This window comes from Falco peregrinus, chromosome 9, assembly GCF_023634155.1.
Source record: "Falco peregrinus isolate bFalPer1 chromosome 9, bFalPer1.pri, whole genome shotgun sequence".
Taxonomy (NCBI): domain Eukaryota; kingdom Metazoa; phylum Chordata; class Aves; order Falconiformes; family Falconidae; genus Falco; species Falco peregrinus.
The window spans coordinates 35,521,833-35,546,512 of NC_073729.1; the positions used below are offsets into that span (position 1 = coordinate 35,521,833).

General features: G+C 41.0%; 1 protein-coding gene across 2 annotated transcripts in view; it reads right to left on the reverse strand.

Annotated features, from left to right (window-relative positions):
- Window positions 1-24,680, reverse strand: part of PTPRT (protein tyrosine phosphatase receptor type T) — a 453,423-nt gene that overhangs the window by 20,821 nt on the left and 407,922 nt on the right. For both annotated transcript variants that reach the window (XM_055814515.1, XM_055814516.1), the window contains 5 exons: window positions 16,698-16,885; window positions 10,598-10,685; window positions 2,745-2,821; window positions 1,822-1,858; window positions 376-473 (listed from right to left, as the gene is read on the reverse strand). In XM_055814515.1, coding sequence (XP_055670490.1) covers window positions 376-473; window positions 1,822-1,858; window positions 2,745-2,821; window positions 10,598-10,685; window positions 16,698-16,885 — 488 coding nt within the window. The remainder of the gene's footprint in view (window positions 1-375; window positions 474-1,821; window positions 1,859-2,744; window positions 2,822-10,597; window positions 10,686-16,697; window positions 16,886-24,680) is intronic.

The following is a 24,680-nucleotide window of genomic DNA, read 5'->3' on the forward strand; positions in this document are numbered from 1 at the left end:
AGTTTGAACACCAGTCACACATTCTGGCCCCTCCAGATTTTTGTGGGTAGAGATGTATTCAAATTAGACAGATAAAGAATAATTATTACAAAGTACATTTTTCCTTCTGTGCTGAAAAAGGAGACAGCTTCTCAGCTAGAATAAATTTGTATAACTCTGCTAAAGCCAAGACTTACACCAGGAACACGATCCTTATTAGCCTAGAAGGGAAGCAGCTAAGTATTACAAAATCTAACATTTCAGAGGAAAACCCAGAGTGGCTTAATTCATTCCTTTACTACAGTAAGCAAAAGGCTTTTCACTGGCTGAGCTGCCCTGAACATCTTATACTCAGTGGTGGTTTGGTTTTATAGGTTGGGAAAGTGGTACCCTTACCCTGCCCACTTCCACCAAGTTGGTGACCATGACAACACTGGCAGAGTTTTCTTGCCAAATCATTCTCCAGAAATCCTTCACTGTCTCTTGCATCGGCCCTGGGGCAGGAGAAAAGACAAAAGGACATCTTAAGAGAGTGTATCGAATGCCAACAACTCTTTTTCAGCTGTTCCACAACCATTGCCCTGTACCCACAGGATCCTACTCTCCCTTTCACAGCATTGCTCTGCGATTCGGGGTTACAGACACAAACAGCTTGGAGCTCTTTAAGAGATCAGTTACTTCCTTGCAGGGGTTGTTAAAGGTTCTAGCACACTGGGAACAAAGGTGATGGCTGCGCTGTAAGTATTCGAGATGGCTCCAGTAGATTATCATGTATAAGTGATGGGACACGGATGTACCCTGCAGTGACTCTGTAATTGAGGCTGTATCAAAATTTGTACCTCATGCACCACTAAAATTCCTCCACACACTTTATTTATTAATTACAAAGGAAGAAGGAAACATTGAGTCTGAAGTTCCCCTATAGAGAAATATTTCAGGTTCCAGCAGCCAAACAGCCAGTACTCACAAGAGGTTTGCTAGCCTACAGCCTCTCTCTGACCTTGTTTCCTTCCTCTCTTCTACAGTGTCAATGAGATCCTCCCATGGGTTCCTTCCACCCACTCTGCCCAGCCTCCACGTTCTCTGCCTTGCTGCATTCCCTTTACCTACACATCCTCAAATGCCAGTTCTACTCTAACATGTTTCTTTACTCTTCTAAACAGGGACAAGCCAGCAGTGAAGTCACAAAGCAGAATTTAAGAACAGAGTCATGTGTGTGAACATCCCATGTGCAGGTAAGGTAGGCACAAAAAATGAGGACAAGTAATGGTAGAGGAAGCTGTCATGGCATAAGAGTTTGGCCAGTGATGCAGGAAAACAGCACCCTGTTGTAAAGAACAGGACTAAGGTGGTTTTTCATCTAACTCTCAGCATTGAATTGTGTTTTTTCTTTTTTTTTTTCTTCTCCTCCCTGGCTTAAGAAACTCATCAACTACCTTACAGAAGGTGGTGTTCAAATGCATTTCCTACCAGTTCATAGTAACCGAAAGTTCATCAGTCACAGGTTTATTCATACCGCCCTCCTCAAGCAATTTCACTCCAGAAGGTAAATCCAAGATCCATAAAGTCCATTTTAGTCCTAATCTCATACTTGATGCACAAAGGACACATTCTAGATTGTACTGCCACCTCTAAGTCTGTAGCATTTTTTATTCCTGTAGCTGAGGTTTTGCATTTGAGTGCCTTAAAGATCTTGGAACATCCTGTACCCTTCCCTTCTTACCTCTTACCAAGTTTTCAGATGTTCCCCAAAATAGAAGACGTCACTTTATAAACAGCTCTTACCACAGTTTAAAACGGCAGTGGTTTTACAACTATAGAGACATACAAGAATGAACTTGCCTTGAGTTGCAATGTAATGGCGAGGCCGGTGGTAACCCTGGAAGAAAAGAAAATATGTGACACTGCGAGATCACAGGTGAGACAAAGCACACCATGTATTTTATACCCTCCAGGTACCAACAACTGCTGCACTCTTAACAGTGTACTAACACTGGTTATTGAATGAATGAAGACAAGCAACTATGTTGCCCGATGAGGTCTGAAGTGATGGTATCTCACTCAGGCTGAATGATAAGATCTCATTATGCCAAAGAGAAAACAGGATTAGGATAGTTACGATTTCTTCAGGAAAACACAATCCTATAACTAAGCTGTGGGCAACTCTGAAAGCTGCACTTTCTTGTCTGAAAAAAAAGGTATGCATGTGCATCTGTATGAAAATGCTGTGGATCAGTCTCATGTAACTTTATTAGGTGCATTTTTCATCATTTAACAAAACTCTTGTGAACATTGTCATGCCCCTAATGTTTCAAAGATGCATACAAGAAACACATGCTCATTTGATCATTCCCTGTGTAGAAGGGAGGCTGCTTTTAGAATGTTATTTTACAACACTAAAAAAAATAAATTTCAATCTATTTACACGCCTTCTGCACTACAACTTTGTAAGAAGTAGATAAGTCTCAGATATCTACTAATGCTATTGCAAAGGGCTGATATTGATTTCTGCATACATCGTTTAGCACACATTCCAGTTCTGTTGGTGGATCTGTCAAATACAGGAAATCTCCATCTGTCCAGATTGGTCAGACAGAATAAACTGAGACCGAGAACCTTCTCCCTGTCACAACACGGTGTTTATATAATGTTCAGCTGTCACTCATATCAGATCACCAGTCTGTCCATATGTCAGATGCACCAAATTCATAAGCAGACTTGTCAGCAGGAGTGTTTGTCATAGGGGGAATGTCCAGGAGCCTTACGTCTATGTAATTGGCGTTTATGTAGTCAGAGTGAGGGTCCCCATCCAGCAGTTGCAATCTCACTCTTGAATGATCATCTGAAAGAAGGAAAGAAAAAAAAGTGACAGTAACGATAAAGAGGAGTTTCCAAGTGTTTTATTTTATCTGGTGATTCCTGCAAGAGGGTAATTGAATACTTACAATAACAAAACAAAACAAAAAAACCCAAACAAAAACACACAAAAAACTCCCAAAACAACAAAAAAAGGGATATCACAGGTATTCCTGTTCCTACAAGCCTTTTCTCTTGTGTTTAAGATATAACATTTAGATCCTTAGCTCAGTGTTCATTCATACTCTGTGTTCATTAAATTCTCAGCTGTCACCATAATCCTTATAGAGCTTTTAGACAGACCACAATTGTTGCTTGGTTTGGGGGTCTTGGGACAGATCTTTTCAGGATGTATATCCATGACAAAAGCCATCTTCATGCTTGGAAGTAACAGCCTCCCTGGCTTAATCTGGTCTATGGAAACTGAGGCAAGAGCTAAAACTGTCAAGATCAGGATAAAAATATGACAGAGGTATAGGAAATTAAAGGAGGGTAAACCAGCAAATTAAATCCTGCAAGTCAGAAATGGGGTGACCCAGAAATCTAAAAGGAAACACTGAAGGCAATCAAAGCACTGTTCCTTTACCCAGCCCACGGAACTCGGCAGCAAAACGGCATCGAGGCAGTGCTAAAAAAGAAACAAACCCCAAAAAAACCACAACACAAAAAACCCCTGAAACACCTTCCCCCCCAAATTAGAAACATTCATGTTTTTGAGGATGTTCAAAGTTACTTTAAATAAGGCAATAATATACTAGATATCAATCTTTTCATCTCCCAGCATGCTCTACAGCTCAATGCATAAAGGAACTACCCCAGCAGGCAGATTATGTCATGATGTTCCACCAAGGGAATATTTTGATCTTTCCCTGGAACAGCTGGTGCTGGGCTCTGTCACAGGAGATACAGCGCGAGCTGGGCTGTTGGTCTGATCTGGTCTGGCAATCCCAGCACTGGCGTGCAATTCATTGCAGAACTGCTACTTAAGGGCCAGTTGCTTGGCAAAGGCTACTGGGTTACAGAGGTCACTGCTGGCCATGCCGGGCTCATTTTTAAAGGATTTTTTAAAAGTAGTATAATATCGAGTCCATTAAATTTATTTCCCCTCTACCAGCTGTATAGACCATAGGCCTTGGTCAGTTAAACATTGATGTTTAGAAGCACTTAGTAAAATACGAGCCTAAGTATGTTTTACATTCAATTAAAAAGAATCATAGCAATGAAACATAAAAGTATGAGGTGTGATTCTGCAGTCAAAAAGGGGTTAGTCATGACAATTAAATGCAGGAACAGATAATTGTAATGACAGATGTGCACACAGTTCTGAAATCCAAGATTTGGATATATATTAAACACTCATTGGGTTATGTAAAGGAATGATTCTCATATTCTTTGCATTCTTTGGGTGAGATTTTCACACACAAAAAATACAACCACATTGCTGCATTTATCAAATACTGTATTTGCATTCAGAAAAGGTTATGCAGGTGAATCAATCAAAAGCTCTGTTATATTTGTATTAATAAATATAACCTTTGTAGATGCAGTGGAAGTAGGTATATTTCTCAGAGCGCTGATGTCGTTCCCAGCTCTAGACAATTACCTGCGCTCAAGGCAACTGCACTAGGAGTTGCAGTAAATCATGTGGGTAGACAGACAACAAAAGAATTTATACTTAAAGCAATTCACAAAGACAGACAAAGAGCTGATTAAACCGGACATGTAGATGAAATACACAAAAACTCCTGCAGACAATTTCACACTTGAAATTCAAGGCAGCAAACTAAGCTAGTTAAGAATCACACAGAACAAAAGCAAAGAACCCCCCTCCCTAGAGCGAATGGTTGGGAAGGGAACATTTACTAACTCCTCTTGTGATGCCATGATATATTAACGTTATGAAGTCTTAACTTATTGCAACAATAGAACTAAAAAGCAGAAAGACCAAAAATGACCCTCATGACAAGTGAAAAGAATCTCAGGTTGATTTTTTAAGTGGGACAAAGACACTGTCTGTGCACAGAGTGTCGCTGAAGTGCTGTGACTAGCCCTCAAGGAAGAATCTGCCTCTCTTCATTTCATAGAACCAAACCCCCAAATTAAGTTTCAGCTCTTTGAGCCACGCTTTAGTTAAAAACTTAAAACAGACAGGCTGAACACCTCCTGAGGAAGCTAGATGGGAAAGACCTGAGAAGGAGATGGCAGGAGAGGTCTACAGATTTAAGACAATTACGGATAAAGAAAAGATGCTCTCTAGTTGTAAAAAGTGGTTTTGGTTGTTGGGTTTTTTTTTTGCTTTAAGTCAAATATGGTTATTCTATCTGTGAAAAACAATAAAGGATGAAGAAATGATCATTGGAAATGAAATATTTTTTTTAAAAAAGGAGACATTCAGGTTTAGGTCCAATTATATTTTGGGACTGAATAAAAAGTACTTTTAGCTGAACTTTGCTTCAGGAGGACAGAATTCAAAATATTTCATTGCATATTTTACAAAAATGAGATTAATTCCTGTGAAAGATGTATTTCTCTTATAAATGTGAACAGTGGAGCAGAACCCCCCCCCACACACACATCTGTGTATATGGTAAACACACAAAATATTAACGATGCCTTAAAGGTGTCTTTAACTTTGTTCATAAGTTCATGAGCACAGTCTGGATAAAAGTTCATGAAGTAACTTACCTTATAAATCCCCCTTTTCCCTCCAAAAATTGGGATTTGGCTTTTTTTTTTTTAATTGAGAGGGGGCAAAACCCAGTGCAATTTATTATGTTATTAGCAGTAACAATCTTGCACTTAAGTTTTTTTCATCTACAAATTTTAAATAACTTTTTAAAGAACAGCATGATATCTTCTCTCAATGGTTAACATTTATTTCCAATTCTGCACCCTATCCCCTGGACTACACTAGCCAAGGCAGCTACATATTCGGCACACTGAAATGAACGTGTTGCCCAACTCTTCCGTAGACCTATCAGACATCGTATCACCATGTGTTAGGAATGGATTATAAGAAACTAAACATGGAGGGAGAAACAGAATGAAACTGTATGTCAGTAACATTCAGAACTGCAAAACATAGAAATATATTTTAATAAATGTATAAATGATTTTATTTCTCCTTGTTTACTATAGTCTGTATGTAAGTTAGCAGAACTCTGAATTGGTAATGAAGAGTACTTTGAATGAAAATTGGTCTTAAAACAGATTTCAAAAATGACAAGAATTTCACCAAAAAGTACTGTGCTTCCATTTTAGTGCAAAAATGTTATCATTTCAAACTTCTGTCAAAATTCCCATTAGTGATCATTTGAAATATCATTGCAATTTTTCCACATCTTATTTTGTCACCAGCACTGGATTAATCTCACAGAACTTTCGCCATCTAAATATTACGTAGCTAGTCTAAACTGGCTGTCAATGTTCCCCGCATAGTCAATGGAAAATCACAGACAACTTTTTAAAAGATTCAACCCAGTTCTGGTACAAAAGGATGATTTGCCTTTTCAAGGAGCCACTGTCGTCCTCTTTCTATCCCCACTGATCATGGACTGTGCCTTGAAAACTGCTTAACAGCAAGGTGTGATATGTCCCATCACCTCAGGATCACGTACCGTGGACTTTTCACAGACAAGCAAGAATTCTGGCACCACAGAAGAAACCATGGAACAAAACCACTTGGAAGATGAAAAGTCTTCTTTGCTAAATCCAATACTGACATGTGGGTTTTTTTAATTCTATGCGTTATCGCTGTCTGTGGCCGAGAAGTGCTCTCCACCTGTGCTTCAGCTGAAAGCTCCGTTAATCTCTCTCTGTTGTTCACCTTTTCCACCACAAAATTCTCTGATTAATTCGCAGCCTTCCAGCCCAAAGCATATGGTATTCAGAGCACAAAGGAAATGCAGCAGATTTCTTTACTGTCTTTTGTCATTAACTCAACAGTTTTTAATGGACCATTACAAGACTTTACAACCGTGGTGCATAAGTGGGAAGATGCTTCACTGCAGGTGGGGGATGTGTCCAAAGTAGCACCAGGATGAGCACTCCTGTCAGTGCTGACCTCCTCCTCTAATAATACACTCAGGAGGAGAAAAGAAAGGAAAAGAAAGTGCCCCTCTGCAAGGCAAAGCAAAACAACCCTTGTGTCTTTATGTCTCAGCTCTCATCTGGGAGTTTTTAGTCTTACAATGTAATGGGTCTAAATCCGGACAAGACGGGGAGAAATAGAATAGACACAAAGGTCCCATATAGCTTCTGGATGTTTTCTCTTCTCAGTAATGGGTTCAGCTCAACATTCCTCCCCTAACAACCACTTGCTGATGCACTTTGAAGACCTCAATATCTAGGCCCTAAAGCACATTAAATAATTTTGCTTCAGCACACAAATGGATTCACTACCTACCCTTTCCCCACAAAGAAAACCCTTGCATCTCCACAACTGTCCTTGTGTTTACAGCTTTTATACCCAAAGTGCAGGAGCAAAGCTCATGGACTCTGCCGATATAATAAAAAGTTTGAGTAGGGCAGCTTCCTCCAGCACAGCAAATCTGTGCAGTTGCAGGGCATCTTCCCACGCTCACCAGCGGATTTCTGTGCTCATACAGACCCTAAGCCCACTACTCAGTTTTGCCTTTTCTCCAAAAAATATACCTGTGTTGCAGATTGAAGGGAACCCTGAAAAGCTGGGATTTAAAGCATAGGAGAGGTTAGAGCTCTCCTTGCATCTCCTCTCCATGAACAGATCAGCTTCGTCTGCAGTTTTGGTTTGCAAATATAAGAACAACAGATGTTGGGGCTGGCAGTAAGATCTCGGTTTTCATACAGGCACGATGTTAATACAGCCCTGGGAAAGCAGTGAGCCGAGTAAAACAGTCCTGTAAGTGTACTATTACCCAGAAGGCCATAAAGACAAGATCTAATCTGCTGTGATTCACTGAGCAATGCTACTTATTGCAAGAGCTTACAAACCCATGTTTTAACAAAAGTCTCTGAAGCAGTTACAAAAGTTAGATCAAAACCTGACTTTTCAATTCACTCCCCAAAAGGCATGGGGTATCTTGTTCCAGGAGTGATGAAATGGCAACTGTGGTTAAATAAATCGGGTTAATTGCCATCTGCAGCCTTTTACAAAATAAACTGGTAGGAGCAATCAGTACATGCTCTGGGTTTTACCAGCAATTACAATTCTAGCACAACAAAGCAGCTAAGGGTGTGATCGTTTTCCACCCCCCAACTCTGCTCAGGCTTTCGCACAGTTTGTGCCCACGGAGCACAATTCCTTTTCATGATCTGCCTAGAGGGAACTACTGCTATTCTCAGCTCTGCTATCAGTTCTTTACTCTGGATCCTGTTGTTGCCTTTACTCAGGAAAGTTGCCTGACGTCGCCCATCAGCAGGGTCTGGCTCAAGGCTTAGCCAGCGACACTACCGGTAATTTCCCAGTGGTTTTAGAAAATATCTGATGAATGACATGCTCCTTCCTTAGGAATCCTCCCTTCCTTCTCCCTAGCCTCTTCAAAATGAAGCAAGGATTTAACTGCATTTTATCAGTCTTTATTGCTCATTACTAAATTCTCCTTGCTATCTCTTAGAAGAGCTGTTGTCTCCTCCTCAGAATCTTTGTTCTGATATATATCTGAAGTGAAGAAAACCCACTCAACTTTGTTATTTCTCTTCAACTCTTCTGCAATCTTCCTCTTTCACTACCTTTCTTTCTTAATCCATCCCTTCCCGCTCTCTCAACTTCATTCTGAAATCTTTCCCAACAGTCCTCAAACTTGAGCTTCTTTTCTGATGTCTCATACCGTGCAGATAGCTCTTCCTTAGCTCTGATTACAATTTGCATTCCCCTTTTCAAGTGCATCTCCTCCTATCTGTTCTGCTACTGTATTTATATTTATAGCTAAAAGGCTAACATCACTCTTCGTTAGATAACAATTCATCTTTGTGAACACCTTCCCTTCACCTAACTCCCCATTTATCTTCCTTGATTTTGCTTCCTTGATTTCTTCTCACATTTCACTTGGAATTCAATATTTTCTTTGTGACCACCTTCAACAGAAATTACATGGTGTCCATTGCATAGTCTCGTCTCTTTTCATCTCCACTTTTACATTACACAAACTGCTTCCTCAAAATCACACAGAGGAACAAAGAGTCTTTCACATTTCCTTCTTTATATCATTCTATGGCACTTCCATCATTAATGTAGTGTGCATTTCTTATCCGGATGATTCATCTGACTTAGAGCAATTAATCAATTTAATCTAAGCTAATCGTATAAACAGGTAAATTGAACCCCAGTCTTGAGGTGTATCTCCGGCACTAGAATTCAGGAAAGCTACAGAAGTGGAGCTCATAGGCAGCTGAAGTTCAGGGAGACTATGTTCTCTCCAACTGTAAAACTCCAGTACTATCCTTTCCATTTTCTACATGGAGAAACAAAGACAGCTAGAACTAGTGACCTGCTCACAACCAACACAGAAAGCCAGCAGTAGAAGTGGGATCAGATCAGGGCTCACAAAGTTCTGATCTTCATTTCCACATTTCTTCATCTTTACCGTATGGTCCCTGAACTGAGCTGTTCTATGCTGTTCCCCTCAAACTGATACATGAATCATTTATTTCAAGAATTAAAAGAAAGAGAGGAGTAGTTATGTGTGAGATGATCTTTCTTTGTGGCCAAGGTTTTTTTGTTTAATTCTTTAGTAACGTCTGTTCTCCAGGAAATACATATTTAACCTGAGAAAAAATGCAGTACTAAATGTATCACTCGGCGTGACTTAATTTTGCTCTTACAGAGTTCTATAGATTTACCCAGTCATGAAAATCTGTGGCACATTCATGTATATTCTTATTTCTTGTTCAGATGGTCTCAGGCCTGGCTTCTCCAACTTGACGCTGCTCAGCAGCCCTTAAAAAGAATTCCTTCTCACACCTCCTCTCCCCAGTCATCATAAGGAATAACGAAACAGTGGGGTAAGCTGCCTTGGAGAGCTTGCAGAAAGCTCAGCTTTGGAGATCGTTAGGAAAGGCTTCACAAATATCTGATAAAAGTGACAGAGGTGAATCTAGTCCTGACTTGGAGAATAAAGCTGACCTAAATGGTTTTATAAGAGTCCTTCACTGCCCTGCAGTTCTCTGATGCATCAATATTCCTATAACATCAACAGTAACTGGTTACTGAAAGAAGTAGAACTAAGAAGCTTTAGTCCAATTTCAGCTGCCTTATTGTGATTCTGAGGCAGAAGCTAAGCTTGTCCCTCACATCAAACCAGCTCTCTGGGGACAAGCAGCAACTGCTCCACTGGTTACTGACCACAAGGAAGGAGAAAATCTGATCTCTGATCCACGTCTAAAAATCGGATATAGCTGCACCTCCTTTTGTGCTCCCATTCGTGGCACTGAAAGCTCTGGATTATGTAGTAAAAATAGACAGAAAATGGGCATCATCACCCACTGCGAAAATCTGACAAAAGGATTTAGCCCTCAAATTACAAACACTAAGCACAAAGCTAGGCAGGTAGAAAATGTGTAAAAAAGAGTGAAGTCATGCAATGACTTTACGTAAAACAGTGAAAAAAACCATAAAATAATAATAAAAAAAAATCATAGAAACATAGCCTGTAACCAACAGATTGAACTACTGAATGATCAGCACTTTAAACCAACGTTTAGTGAGATTCTCAAACACACCCTTTTCCACAGGATACATATAAAATCTTACAGAAAGCTCAGTTTAATGTGAATTTACACCTACAGGAGATTATGTTTCCATATCTGTTCTTATTGCGGTTTTCATCTTCCTTGGCCGTATCCCAGGATGCTGTCTGCCCCTCAGGTAGCGCCTGCAAAATAAACAATAGTGGAGTGTTTATAAAAACGTGGCCAATGCCTTCAGGTGGATTAAGAAGACTGAACAGGGCAAAAATAAAGATGCTGCATAATTCAGCAGTCAACCAAGCAAACAGCTGTTCTTGAGGAAAGGGCAACATCCACTAATGCAAAAAGCAGAGCTCGGTGCAGACCATTTGCATCTCTTGGCTTCTGCTAGTGAAGAATCATTTTCCTCCTGCCACTTCAGATCTAAAAGGATCAGGGGAATTTGGTCCTGGCTGCACAGTCACAGGTTAACCTCGTTTTCCCTGTAGAACAGGGTTTGTGGAGTTCCAGGTATATATTCCTAAAAAACCCCAGACGGCTGAAACATACTGCTCAGTCTTGCATATTTAAGCTGAAAACAGATACAGTGTTGTCACCTATTTCTATATTAATAATGGGGTGATGCAATACAAATCACTAAGTGGTTTCCTTTGGGGAAAAGTAAAGCTCAGGGGTTTAGCTCATGTGTATGGAAAAGAGGCAAAAGGAGGCAAAACATGCTCCTGAAGCATGAAAATAAACAGTAATTTTCCTAAAATCTGCTCTTTTAGTTGAGAAAGGCTGGGATAAGGAAGCCGGCAGCACACGGTGGTACCCTGCCCCGCAGCCTGGCCCTCCTGCTGGGCTAAGCACACTCAGATGAGCCGCTTTCCCCCTTGAGACACATCCAGGGAGGACCCTCAATGGCAGAGCCAGGAAAATGGCAGCTGGCAGGGGGTCCGGCTGGAGGAACCCCATGCCTTCCTCGGAAGGTGGCTTGGGTGCCTGTAAGCAGGACGATCCCCCTCCCTGTCTCAGGGGGGTCGGGGATGTCAGTGCAGGCAGCCCAAAGCAGCAGGCACAGCAGTGCTTTCTGCCAGCACAACAGCGGCACCAGCTTTCTGGGTACGGCCAGCACCACAGCGGGGCAGAAAGCCACCAGCGGCAAATGGGTGCCACCAGCTGCAGCCAGCCCAGCCTCGACCTGTGCTGAGAACCCAGCCAAGGAGAGCAGCAGCTCCCACCAGATTGCCTCTGTCCATCTGCCTCCCCCAAGATCTACTCCCTAACGTGATCCTACATTACGAAAAAACAATGGCAAAGTTGTAAATTGTATTATTTATAGTCCCTAGGGAATTATGGGGGTTTTATACTGCAATCGTTGTAGAATCATATCTGCCTTAGCAAGCAGCAGGTACTTTGACACAGCTGTGCTAGAAAATGAATTTATATTCATCTTCACAAGCCATCCAGGTCTATTACAGTGCCTGAATGCAATAGCAGAGACACACAATTATGAGGATCTACAACACTGACATTACAATTAAACTTAATATGAGCAAACCCTCGGCAGACCCGATCGTTGTGCATTTCCCCCAAAGGGGTTCCAGGACAGAAAATGTCAGGCACTGCAGTACTGCCACGAGCATCGCTGACAAAAGACAGGGACAGCAAGTTCTGATTCAAAAGCCCAGGAGAAAGAGTAATAACTCTGTAATTGGTGAAGGCTTTGATCACACATATACTTCCTTTACAGACAGCTGTTTCCAAATAGCAGCTCATCTCCTGAGAAAAAAAACAAAACAAAACAAAACAAAAAACCAAACACAAACCCAACCAACAAACCCACACACAAAAAAAAAATCCCCGAGTAAAAGAAAAGAGGTAAGGAAGGTTCATTTTCATCTTCAAAGACTGAGGAAAAAGATGCCTTATTTTTCCACTAATGTAAGATTACATCAGATTGACCAGAGAATAGCAACAGTCATTAGACATCTAATCATAGCTATTTGAAAAGAAAAAAATAAAAATATGACTTCCATGTGGGAGACACTCTCTTGGCCAAAGAAAATACATTCAGGTCCAATAAATCCCTTTTCAACAAACCCTATCCTTTCATGTGATTTGAACATAAAATTCACTATTGAAATTGATGTTTTTATATTTGCCTGATATAGCCTCCAAAGATTTAGGAGTCCAGGGTTTTTTATCTCATTCAATACCAAAGAAATCTCTGCTTTGCACAGAGCTATCCACCTCTGAATCAAGGAAGAACAGCTCAAGCTGGTGAGGAACACAAACTGCCTTTGCAGAGGTGTGCCTCATACCCCTACTTTTACATTACACCAGGTGAACAAATCAGAGTAACTGCATGTACATGGGTGGTACAGCATGAGTAGTTTTTCTGTGAGACCACTGAAAACGCGGCACCAAGAATAGAAACAGCATAAAAAATACAAAGGCAAAAATACCAATTATAATTTGGTTGCATAAGAGGAGCATAGCTAACATTTTGTTCCTTCAGGTTTTGTTTGTACAAGAAGTACCTCTATAGTAGTAAAAAGTGTTAATATTTCTGTTTCTCTCTGTATTATCAGCAATGGTAAATCAGGACAGATCATTGGTATTTGACCCGCATTCCACAGGAAACACTTGCCCGTCCGTCTTTGATTTGTTAGCAGTAGTCAGTAGGTAGAAATTTTCAAAAATCTGGACATGATCTTTAGGCGTTCCTTACTTTTCTTCTTTTAGAGAAGTTTTGTACAATTTATGCTGAAATATCTTCCCAGTAGTGGAATTTATGTTACAATGACGCTTTTTAAACTAAATTGATCTACTGTTTATCTGAAATTACAAAGATAGATCTCTAAAAGGCAGCTTTGTCTCAATCAAGCTTTCTGAGCACCACGGCCCAAACATAACTAAATTGTTCACATTACATTGAGGCTTATTGCAAGCCAATTTAAATTTCCAATGGATGCATTTAGTTAGTTCAGTGTTTGTTTTTAATTTAAATACAAAAACTTGAATCATTCATCTGCACTGATCCACCCTGATGCTGCAGTACTGCTGCCAAAGGCAACAACATCAATTAAAAGCCTCGCCGCTCATCTCAAAGTGTATCACAGAGCCCTGGCCCCCTCCCTGCAGTCACTGTCTTCTCAGCTGTGGTGGCAAAACTGTTTCCACAACTCTGCTGTGACCTAGGATTAAAAATTGCTTTGGCTAAAAAAACCTCAAAACACCTGAAAAGAAATACTCCATTCCATTCTGGTTCACAGCAAAGCCTTAAGCCAACACTGCCCAAGGACAGCATCCACAGCAACACCCTGCTTTCAACTGTTTTTCAATGTCACATCATAGCCTGAACCTATTTGTTCTATTCTTTTGACCAGATAGATGTGTAGCCAGCCAGAAATGAAAGGGTTAAATCCAGGGGCAACTTCAATAAACTCAAGACCCTCACTACTGAGATACTTGAGGAAGGAGCCACAAAATCCAAAATAACTGACTGGTCTCAGTAATGCAGCAGGAGAACATACTTTAGCAACACCCTAAATCATAATGGAAATGAGTTTGGATACTTAAGCTTATGATCTCCGTAGCCAGTAATTGGTGCTCGCAGTAAGTCGACGGGACTAGCCCCGCATCTCACAACAAATCAGGGCTGATATGTGCTGAAAAAGGAACAGGTGACATCTAAACGTGCCCCCTTAAATGTTTATGGCTACGCCTAATCCCCAGCACTGCCATCTACACCCAGTGCCAGTGACACACTTCTCCTTTGTGATCTACACGTTTTATTGCTAAACAGAAGCAGCAGCCCAAAAGTCCCGAGCCCCGCTCTGGCCTCAGGTGCAGCAGGCAGACCCAAAATAACACACACACAGCAAGTGCTGACAGGTTCCCACGTTCACACACGCACACTGTTATCATCCATTTCACACCAGCAGCGACACCACTTACTCAATCACATCCTGCTTTTCCTCTCAGGTGGGGTTACATGCGAGGTGCAAGCAGCAGAAACATTTTTTCTAGATGCCCTCAGTAAAATGTGCTGCCTGGGCTCTAATGGTCTAGGTGAAGCTCTACTTTAAACAAATATTGAACGTAATTTCCAGGTTACTCAGTGGAGATGAGAACGTACAGAGATAAAAGATTGTCACGTGTGACTGATACACTCTGTTCAAAGTGATTTTTCATGAGAGTAAAATTATTTGGTAACATGTCACTAAATAGACTGTAATTTATGCTATCAATTTGCAAAGTAGAAAATCAGCTCCTCAGAAGAAAAAACATATTTGGAGGTGACACTGATATTAGTGTATGAAAACACATTTTGAAAGAGACACCTAATTCTTTTTCAAGATTTTATCAACAATTCTGCAAAATGTTTTGCAAAGCCAGTTTTGCAGCTTTGTGAATTACCACCCAGCTTTGTGTTCCTCCAGATTCCAGTCTGAGACGCCACTCTCAGCCAGCTGAAACCTCCCACCTTCCAGGAGTTACAGCACTCCTTGACATCCTCCCTGCCTTTGGTGGCTGAAAGCTATTTGGAGCTGAAATGCTGCCTGCATCCCATGCTCTGGAAACCAAATTCCACCATGGAAAATGACTGCTACTTCAGGCAATTACCCCTGATTGAAGGGTAGAACAGCGCATGTGATTTGAGAGCTTGTGGCATTCTGTAGGCTATTTCTTGTAAAGAAAGGAATTATGCAAATCTATATAATGTCATCGTCATTATAGACGTATGTAGATAGCACTTTCTGGGAAAGGCAGAACTTGCGGAGCTGAAAGTTGCACTGACATTTTTCATGCTAATGTGCTATTTTGATAATTACCAATGCCAGTGCCAGAAAATTACATATATGCCAGCACCTGTTTTCTTCTTGAACATCAAGAACTAGATCTTAGGGCATCTGTAATTGAGCTGAATGTAGTTTTGGGTACTATTCTTGGAAAATTGAAGCCGGGGGTGGGGGGGGGCTAAGTACATCTCCTAAGAGAATTATTACTTTCTAAATATTAAACAGAGCTCTTTATATTGATAGTTTAATTAGTGTGCTCAATCATGGGGCATGACTGAGTAGACCTGGTTAACATACAGTTACCAAAAACATTTTTTATGACAATCTTTGATGCCATCTGAATAAAAAAATACTCCCTGGTGACAACCAGGAAAAGATTGCCTCTCAATTACAGCAAAACTCAGCATCAATGATATAAACCCCATGGACTCTTGCAGGGTGGAAAAGTGAGCTGTTTTCATTAAGTAACTTATTTTTCACAGCTGTTATGTTATTTTTAAGTAGTTTTAAGGCCACTATGCATATTAATTGCTTATTGCCTTCCCGCAAGCTTACTACATTCATTATAATTATCACTTGCTAGAGCAAAGTCTCACATATGTTTGATGCTATTTCCCTCTTCTGTTCTCTCTGCTGTAAATGCATATTCCTCTTCCAACTCCTCCCCAGTGTTGTGTTTCTTCTTATCATCTGGATTTCATCCCTGGTCATTCCAGCTTGGGGTGAAGAGGTGTTAAGGAAGAGGGCTGCTTTCATTTTTGCAGCTTACTCTTCACTTCTCATGGAGTTGAAAGCGTACATCAGCCTACCATATTCCGAGCCAGAGCTCTGAGCATACTAGAAAACCCTACCGTCACTTTAGCTACACAAGGTTCTTGCCTTTGCCTTTACAATTCTGCATTCAAGTCATTATGCTGCGATTTAATTTGATCAATTGTTACGTGGTATTTGGAGGTCCCAAAAAGCTCAAGCAAACCCCCTTCCTTCTCTTCAAGCCTGGCTTGCGCTAGTGTCAATGACAGCTTATCAATAAGTAAGGGACTGTGGCACTTCAAGTCCTGCATGGAGTCCAGCACCTGTTAAATATTTACTGTCTGCTTTCTATGGGAAAGAGGGCACATGCTAACGGATGAGCACAATGTCATTATCTTACTGATGTAGTAAACACCTTTTCTTTGGACTAGAGGGCCACCAAAGGTTGCTAGCAGTGTAAAACCTAGAGGGCCACCAAAGATTGCTAGCACTGTAAAATCCTACCCTCATAAACAGAAATGAGATGGAGAAAGGAAAGGATTAAGAGGGCAAGTGCATTAGGGAAAAGCTCTTAAAACCAGATATCCTCCCCTCCCAAGCATCTGTCCTTCGTGAGTGCAACTTCTCATTCATGTGAGCAAAGGTTCCTCTCACCTCATACTCCTCTTTAAATCCATAGCCCTGTCCTCGCTTCATCTGGGTGATGTGCTGCAGCAGGTCGGCCACTCGGATGGCTGGCTGGAACTGCCCCCGGGGGTAGGACATTTCCACCGGCTCGCAGCTCCGGTACGGATGGGTCTGGATAGTCAGGGTTGGCTGGGTCATCTCTCCATGGCTACTGTCTGTTTTAAAGACAGGGAGGCAAAACAAGCTTTCACCTATCTGGTATTTCCGTTCTCATTCTTGCTCCGTTTGTTTCTTTGCTTCTCCACCACCCCATAGGTTGGTGCAGGCAAAAGAAAGTAAAGAAATAAGTAGGAATCACACACTTGTCTACGGCTGCCTAAAAGACTAAACGACACTCCAGTATTTTTTCGTGTCAAGGAGACAAACCCAATGAGATAGGAACAGAGCAAATAGCCAACCAGGCTAATGAGGATCCAGCACGTAGAGCTCAGTAGCACATTTAGTAAGGGTGAGCTCCGCATAACGACTCCAATCAATTTACATACCTTTCTTCATAAACCTGCAAAGAACATGACTGAAAGATACATACAGATGAGCAAGATAGTCAAGTGGGATTTGGGGTGTACAACATGAGATAACTGGAAGGGGCCCAAGTTAATAGCAAACAAATAATTAGCATTTCAAATCAGTCAGCCGGGATGTTGGAGGCAAATTAAACTGCTCTGCTAGTTCAGGCCTAAAATTTACAGGTCAATTACAATGATGTAATATTATCAGAAATAATAAACCAGCATATAGTTATCTTGCATGCGGAAATTTAAATTTCAGATACATAAACTTAACAGAAAAAGTTTCTTTTTGAAAGAAATTCATTTAAAAAAAATCTGTATTGCTATGCAGATAGAATTGTAACCTCTTCTATCCCCAGCAAAACTCTATATAGAAAACAAAATATTTCTGCTGAGCTCAATAACCAAACAGTTCACCATCATAATATTTAACAACAGAAATTCAGATTAAATGAATAGTTCAGTTTCTTACCTACCAGAGTTGACCAAATATAAATAGTTGGCCAGATAAACCATTGGTTTTTCCTATGATTACAGGCATCTGAGATCCTTGGGTTCTTTTGCACATACAAGCCTTTAACAGTCTGCATCAATTCTTTCTGCTCTTACCTCAAACCAATCTATTAGCCAACAGAAAACATATCTCCCTCACATTGTTCATAAAAAACCCTTAAGATTGCATACACAAGGCTTGTTTCTTATGGTAAGCTTACTGACAAAGAGCCTAAATACCATCCCTTGTCAGCAATACTACAGTCCTGGTTTTGAAGGGATAAAGAATAAATAAATCAAATTGCAATTTCAGGGTGAATTTTGTGAGGCAGAAATATGGCCAAAATGCTATTGTAAACATTGCTATCCTTGAGAAATCGCCGTGGAGTTTTGATCAGGAGCAGCCAGTCTCTCTGCTGTGTCCCTCATTGCGAAGGTGGGTAGGAGCAGACAGATGAGGGCATTAGACTGCCTTCTCAGCAGCTGGCAAAACAACAGCATGACAAAACACGACAAATAATGCTTTATCTGCTTTACTGTTACATTAGGGGAAAGATATCAAGACAGGCAAATGCTCTGTTTTGAAGCTCCACGACTAGGAGAAAGGACTGCCAGCAGCGGACACTGCTGCAGGGGAAAGTTGATCTCCAGTGTGAGATAAATAAGTCTGGTGGAAGAAATACCAGAGATGCTGAATGCGTCCTGCTTCCTCTGAAACAAATTAGTACAAAGCCATCATCTGCTCTGAAGATTAGGCTACAGAGTTTAAGGATTTCTGAATCCCAGGTGCTCATAAACACAGTCACATTCTCAGGACGCTCAGAGCTTTACAGAGCTATGGCCCTAGTGAAGCAATGTTCACATACAGAATGTGAATAAATTTGGGATTTAAGGAAGAGTAACATCCAAAGCATTTGTATAATCATCCCTAATGCTCCGACTAATGACAGTGTGAGAACTCTGAACAGAGGGAATTTCAAGGCTTATTAATTCCCCTAGCTGGATTCGCTTTCCCAGTGCATCTTTCCTCCCCTATTCCCTATTAACCTCCTGTAATGGAGAGGAGAAGATTTTTATCGCGGACCATTTCCGACAGACGTACTATGCTTAATTTTCCATCATTAGGTTTAATACAAACCCAATTTCACAATTGGCTTCTCTGAGGAACCTGCAAGTAATGTCACATTTTTATCAGCCCCAATTAAAAAACATTACGATATCCCTATTCGAGAGGGAGTCTTAAAACTAATGTGCGGTTCTAGTGCTAATAGGGTAAGGGCACATGCAGAGCACAGGCTACTTGTAAAACGTAGCTCAGATCAGTCAGCCCCTTAGTGGCAATTAGGAATTTCTCTCTTCATCAGATCTTTTAATTCTAATATACTTGGCTCTCTTCTCAGAGAGAAGTATCAGAGGGAGGGGTGAAAGGCAGGAAAGTGGTGTCCCCTCCTTTTCCAGAGTAACTTCCCTCAAGGTAGGCATCCATGTTATTAATCTGGAACTAGAAGAAGCTGCTCAGGAGCAAAGAGGGATCTGACTCTGGCCCTTGAGTTTATAGTGACAACTGTGCTTCTCGTCTCCTTGATCACACAGATAAAAAACAGTACAAAACCCACTGACTGGAGTAACAGCTCTTGCAGCATGGTCCATGGCATCACACCATTTGGGTGCCCCTTACCCAGCCAAGCATTTCTGCTTTAAAAAAAAAAAAAAAAAAAAAAAAAAGTATCACACAATCTGGGTCATCCTACTCTGAAGCTTATGACACACAGAGTTGGAACTAGGCAGACGATCTCCTCTGGACATCCATGACAAATGCATCCTGAATGGCCTTTGCGCTACCTGAAAGAAAACCCAATCCCGACACTTGCACCAGCTCAGGACGGCTGTCAGTTATACCCGTCAGCGTTTTATCTGTGCCAGGAAAACAGTAGAGAAAACAGTCTACGTAGGAAAACGTAGACAAATTGCTACACATGAGGCAAGCCTAGCGTTCATATGTCTGCTAGTAAAGCCTGACACAAAAAACATATTGTTCCTTCTCTGTCTAATCATACCATGAGTCTGAACCTGAGCATAGTTAATGAGGTGCTCACACAAGGCATGACGCCTTCTCTCAAGATGTGCTGTTTACAGCAATTTTGGGAACAATTCAAAATGCAGGTAGGAGGGGAGGTAGCAGCAAACTTATCTCTCACTAGGACAATCAACCAAAAGGGTCTTTGGAGGGCTTGCAAACAGGCTTTGCTTTTCCCCCAGGTTGCAGCTATAAACCCCATCTCATTCCTTTTGGCACCGTTGTTACTGGAAAGGAACAAAAATACCATCCCCTCAAGCAAAGTCAGACTTCTGCTTTAATTGTAGCACTAAAGGCAAGTCACAGCAATTTTCTGTAGTCCCTTCTCTCCATCCCCTTCTTGCAAACGTGCCTCCATTCCCTTGCAAATGAGGATGAATCTGTAAGACAAATTGGCCGAGACTTTCACTGAGGTTTCAGCACTGCTTCTAAAGCATGTGTGCCTTTTATGAGTTTTCAGTGAGAACAGCAAATGAAAAAAGAGATTATTTTTTTAAAGATGCTTGAAATAATTCACACTAATACTCAGAAACTTCTAAACATACAGAATCGTGCATCAGGGGTTTTTTGATTCTATTTCATATGCACATCTTATTTCTAGTCATATGTCCACATTTTTTTGATTGGAACACATACCACCATATTTCCCTGCATACCAAAGATGGGATACAGTTCCAAGAAATAATCCAAATTAAAACATTCCAAGAGATGGTGATTCCATTCTGACCCCAAAAGTTGTGGCAACGGTTAATTACCCTTGCTGTCTAAACATTTCTTAATTGCAATTTGATTTTTTGTAGCTTTCACTTGCAGGCACAGAATCTTATTATACCTTCTGTTAGATTAAAGAGCCCTCTGAGCATTTGAAAACTTGACCCATGCAGGCACTGATCAAATCACTTCTTCAGTTTCTCTTTGATAAAGTAAATCAATTGAGATCTTCTGAAGTCTCATTAGGGCAAGGTGTTCAGGGCTCTGGTTCCTTCCTAGAACTATTTCCAGTTTTCCACAGTTCTTTTTGTGCAGCTGTAAATGAAAAATGTGTTCTGCACATTGCTGGAAACTGGATCATTTCTAATATTAGCACCTTGCAATAGCAAAATATGTTGTCATCTTGTTAACCCTTTTTAGTGCAAGACTCTTACTCCGTATAATACAACATGCTTTGCCAACACAGATATTTTGATTTCGGGAAGCTAGCACTTTCATTACTAGCCTAAGAGTACACAGAGTACCCTGAAATTTTGTATAAGACATTAAATCAATGATTCACTGTCTCCCACATAACTAGCCCGATCGGGAAATTCTTTAGGCATCTCAGCTTCTCTGTTTAATGTGTAACTGCAGATAATCACATTCAACAATGTTGACACCACTTTTAGTATCCACAAATTCACTGTGCTTATGAAATGGTGTGACACACCTGTGACACACTTCTTTGCTGGAGAAATAATCATGAACTTGCTGAAGTAAACGCTGAAGTCTTACTCTGCCCAGAGGAACGTAACAGAGTGCAGCGTGCAGGGAACACCTGAAGCAGGTGGTCACCTCCAGCTAGGAGATATCCTTCTCCATTTGAAGAGTAACCGCAAGGCTGAGATATTATTGCTTGCCTGGTGTTACAACACCTTGTATTATATACTTCTGTTGCTACCCAGATGAGTAAAATAAATATGTCTCCCTCCACAGAAAAACTGAGGAACTCCTCCATAGATGTCACAGATAAGATGAAGAGCAGCCAAGAAATTAGGTTCCCAGCCTGGAAGTGGCTCTGTATGATCAGACCCCCGTGCAACATCCCAGTAAGGCTGCTGGGAGCGGACCTGCTCATCCAGACCACCTTTGGGGATTAAAACTTTAGATCCTTTTACAGATGCAATCTTGTTTCATGAACAGTTTTGTTAGCCTGAGAGAGATATATCTGGACGCAGAGTATCCTGTTGCCTTCTGACCAGAAAACTAACCTGTGCCTCAAACAGCTAAAAGCAATGCTGCACTGGCACGTCATCTTTACATGCAGAGAAGTTTCTTTCAAAACTTTTGCTGTAATATCCACAAATTCCTTCTGTGTCTGAAATGACAAGCCTATCATCTCTGTTTATATTTTTATTCTCTTAGCCTTGACAAGTGTGTAACATAGTAAGACATCCTTTGCACAAAATAAATTCTATTTTTAGCAGTGTTTGTGATAGATTTAATTACACACACATCCAGTCTCTCTACACTACAGTAAGGGCTGTCAATTATCTGACATCTTCCCAGGATGACTACAGCATGGCTAATGTCTCTTCCCCTTATACCAGGGATGTGGTGTAAGCTAGTAAAATTAATTTGCTTTTTTTTTTTTTGCAAGCATCAAGGCTTTATTGTATGATAAATATACAGCTATAATACGCTATATACAATACAAACAGCGGTATGGCAAACCAAAGGCAAAACATAATTTGTCTAATGATATCAACCGAGCTATAAAAAGGCTCATTCCTTAAGAAAAACCTTCTGACACCAGGTTTGACAGACTGGAGGATGCATCTTTCATTTCAAAGGCTATGAAGCAGCCTCATGTGCATAATTAAAAAAGCTGGAAAAAGTAACTTTCTCTAGATTCTAAAGAGATTTTTAAGAACTGCTTGGTAAACACCGTACATAAGAGTATTCTAATCTTATATAAACTGTTGCATATGGGTTTTTCATCCGTTAGCATTGAAATAAAATCCTCTTAAAGATGTAAGGAAGATGCTTTGGTGAGGTCGGCCAAGACCTGGGACCGTTGGGTTCGTGTAACAGTGTGGCTCTTCAAACGCGTGGACCTCACCAGGTGAAATCTCTCTTTGCCTGCTTGGTGAAAAGTGGCTGCCAGATCTGCCGACCTCACAGAGCACTTCAGTACTTACAGCTGAAAAGCTACTGGCAGCTTCAACATAGCACACAAAACTGGGAGCCACTAAAGACTGAAGGAGAGTTTTCCAAGCCACCTGATCATCTGCAGACAGAAAGAAATGTGAGACAAATTCAGCTCAAGTAGCAGCCTACAAGGGCACACACCTCCGCTGCCCATTCTGCTGCAGGCCAACATCAGCACAGCGAGCTGGTGTGAAAGCCTCTCCCACAGCTCCTTAGAGGCTGACGTGGCCTCGGAGGCTACAGATACAGCTGAACAGATCAAGCCATTAACGTTTAAGCTTCCATTGCATAAAAGTAACTCGTCCTGTGATTTAAAAAGCCAGTAATGGTGATACTCGCTAAAGCAGCACCATCAGCTGCCTAATACCTTTTTAGTTCTTCCAACTTAGGTTGTAGATATACCCACAGCAGATTGATTAGGCACAGGCAAAAGCCCACATGAGCTACAGAAGACTGAAATTCAGGGCAAAATTCTACGTCTTTCTTAAGCACAAGTCAGTTTTTGTGTGAGACTCCATGACAGTGAGCTTTCTCATTCTGCCCATCTGAAGAAACTACAAGGTGCTGTGGTCCTCACCCTCTCTGGAGGGCAGTGACTCTTGTTCTTAGGATCCTCTCGAGCAGTTGAAATGAGAAAAAGGGTAAATGTCCTTACATACTGCTGAGAGATGTTAATGGATGCAAGGGAAGGACATGCTGGTTCCCCTGAAAAGATTGCCCTGATGACATCTGCCAAACATCTTCGAGAGATACTGGCCGTGCATGATTTCTCCAAACCCAGCCTCCTCTTCATGCCTTACAGTACTGGTACCACATGGGCCTTACTGAAACGTTAAAAATAGGGAAATCTCCCTTCTTTATTTCTTAGTATTATCTATTCACTTTCTTAATGAAGATGTGCAAAACATTTGATTCCAGAGCTGTCTACAACTGGAAGTGAAAATTATGGAACCAAAAACATCTGTTACAGAAAAAAGTATTAATCAAGCATGGGGTAGGGTACAGGCAAAACTAAAATCCCTTATATCTTACTACCAACAAATCATGTCACAGCCAAGCCTGGGGAGTCATCCACTCCTGCAGATACAGAGCATTTATTAGCAGAAGGCATAACAGATGGGAACAAATAGCACTGGACTGCAGGTGGTGTCCAGAGATGGATATTGGTAATGCGATAACTGATGCCCTTTTTAAGATCTCTTTATCTTTCCCAGGAATTAATATTAATAAATATCAAAAATTAAACTTATTTTGCTCATACAGCAACATCCAACGTCTGGTGAATCTATCTAAGACGCCAGAATGCCAAGGTTTTAATTTGTCTTCAAGTCACAAGACAAAAATTTCTTCAATGCCAAGGACTGTTTCACAGCACCTGTGGCTGTTAAAATCAGAGGGAACTGGGGGGTGTTGGGGTGTGTTTGTGTGACCAGTCTGTGTAAATCACGCCTCAAAAGTGCTCTGTATTTAACTTTCCAGGTGTAAACCGGGGATATTAATCTTTGCTCAGATATAACAGTAGAAGTTTAAAAGAGGTTTGAATACATAAGCACAAGGTAATTTGAATTCCTATTTCCTCTTTTTCCTCTTCAAAATTGAGGATTTCAAAAGTTTTGGGGGCTTTTTTGGCTTTTACTTCCCCATGAGAAGTCCAGATACAATCTGTCTATTGCTCCTTGAGCTTCAGATTATGAAGTTCACACCGTAATTCTCACTATCAGGACAGGGAGGGCAAAACAGCGCTCTCAAATGAGGGTCCAGCTTTCACAGATGCCAAGTACCAGCCTCAAGAGTAGTTTGACATCTTCCAGCAAACTGCAACTCTGGGCCCTGTTCCTAAGGCAGAGCCAAGAGGTAAGTCTACCTTAAGACTTTTCTATTGACAACACTGACTTTCTGGGAAACAAGAACAAACTTCCTGGAAAAAGGACTCCCTTACTTCCCCACCTCATTAAAAGGGGGCTCAGT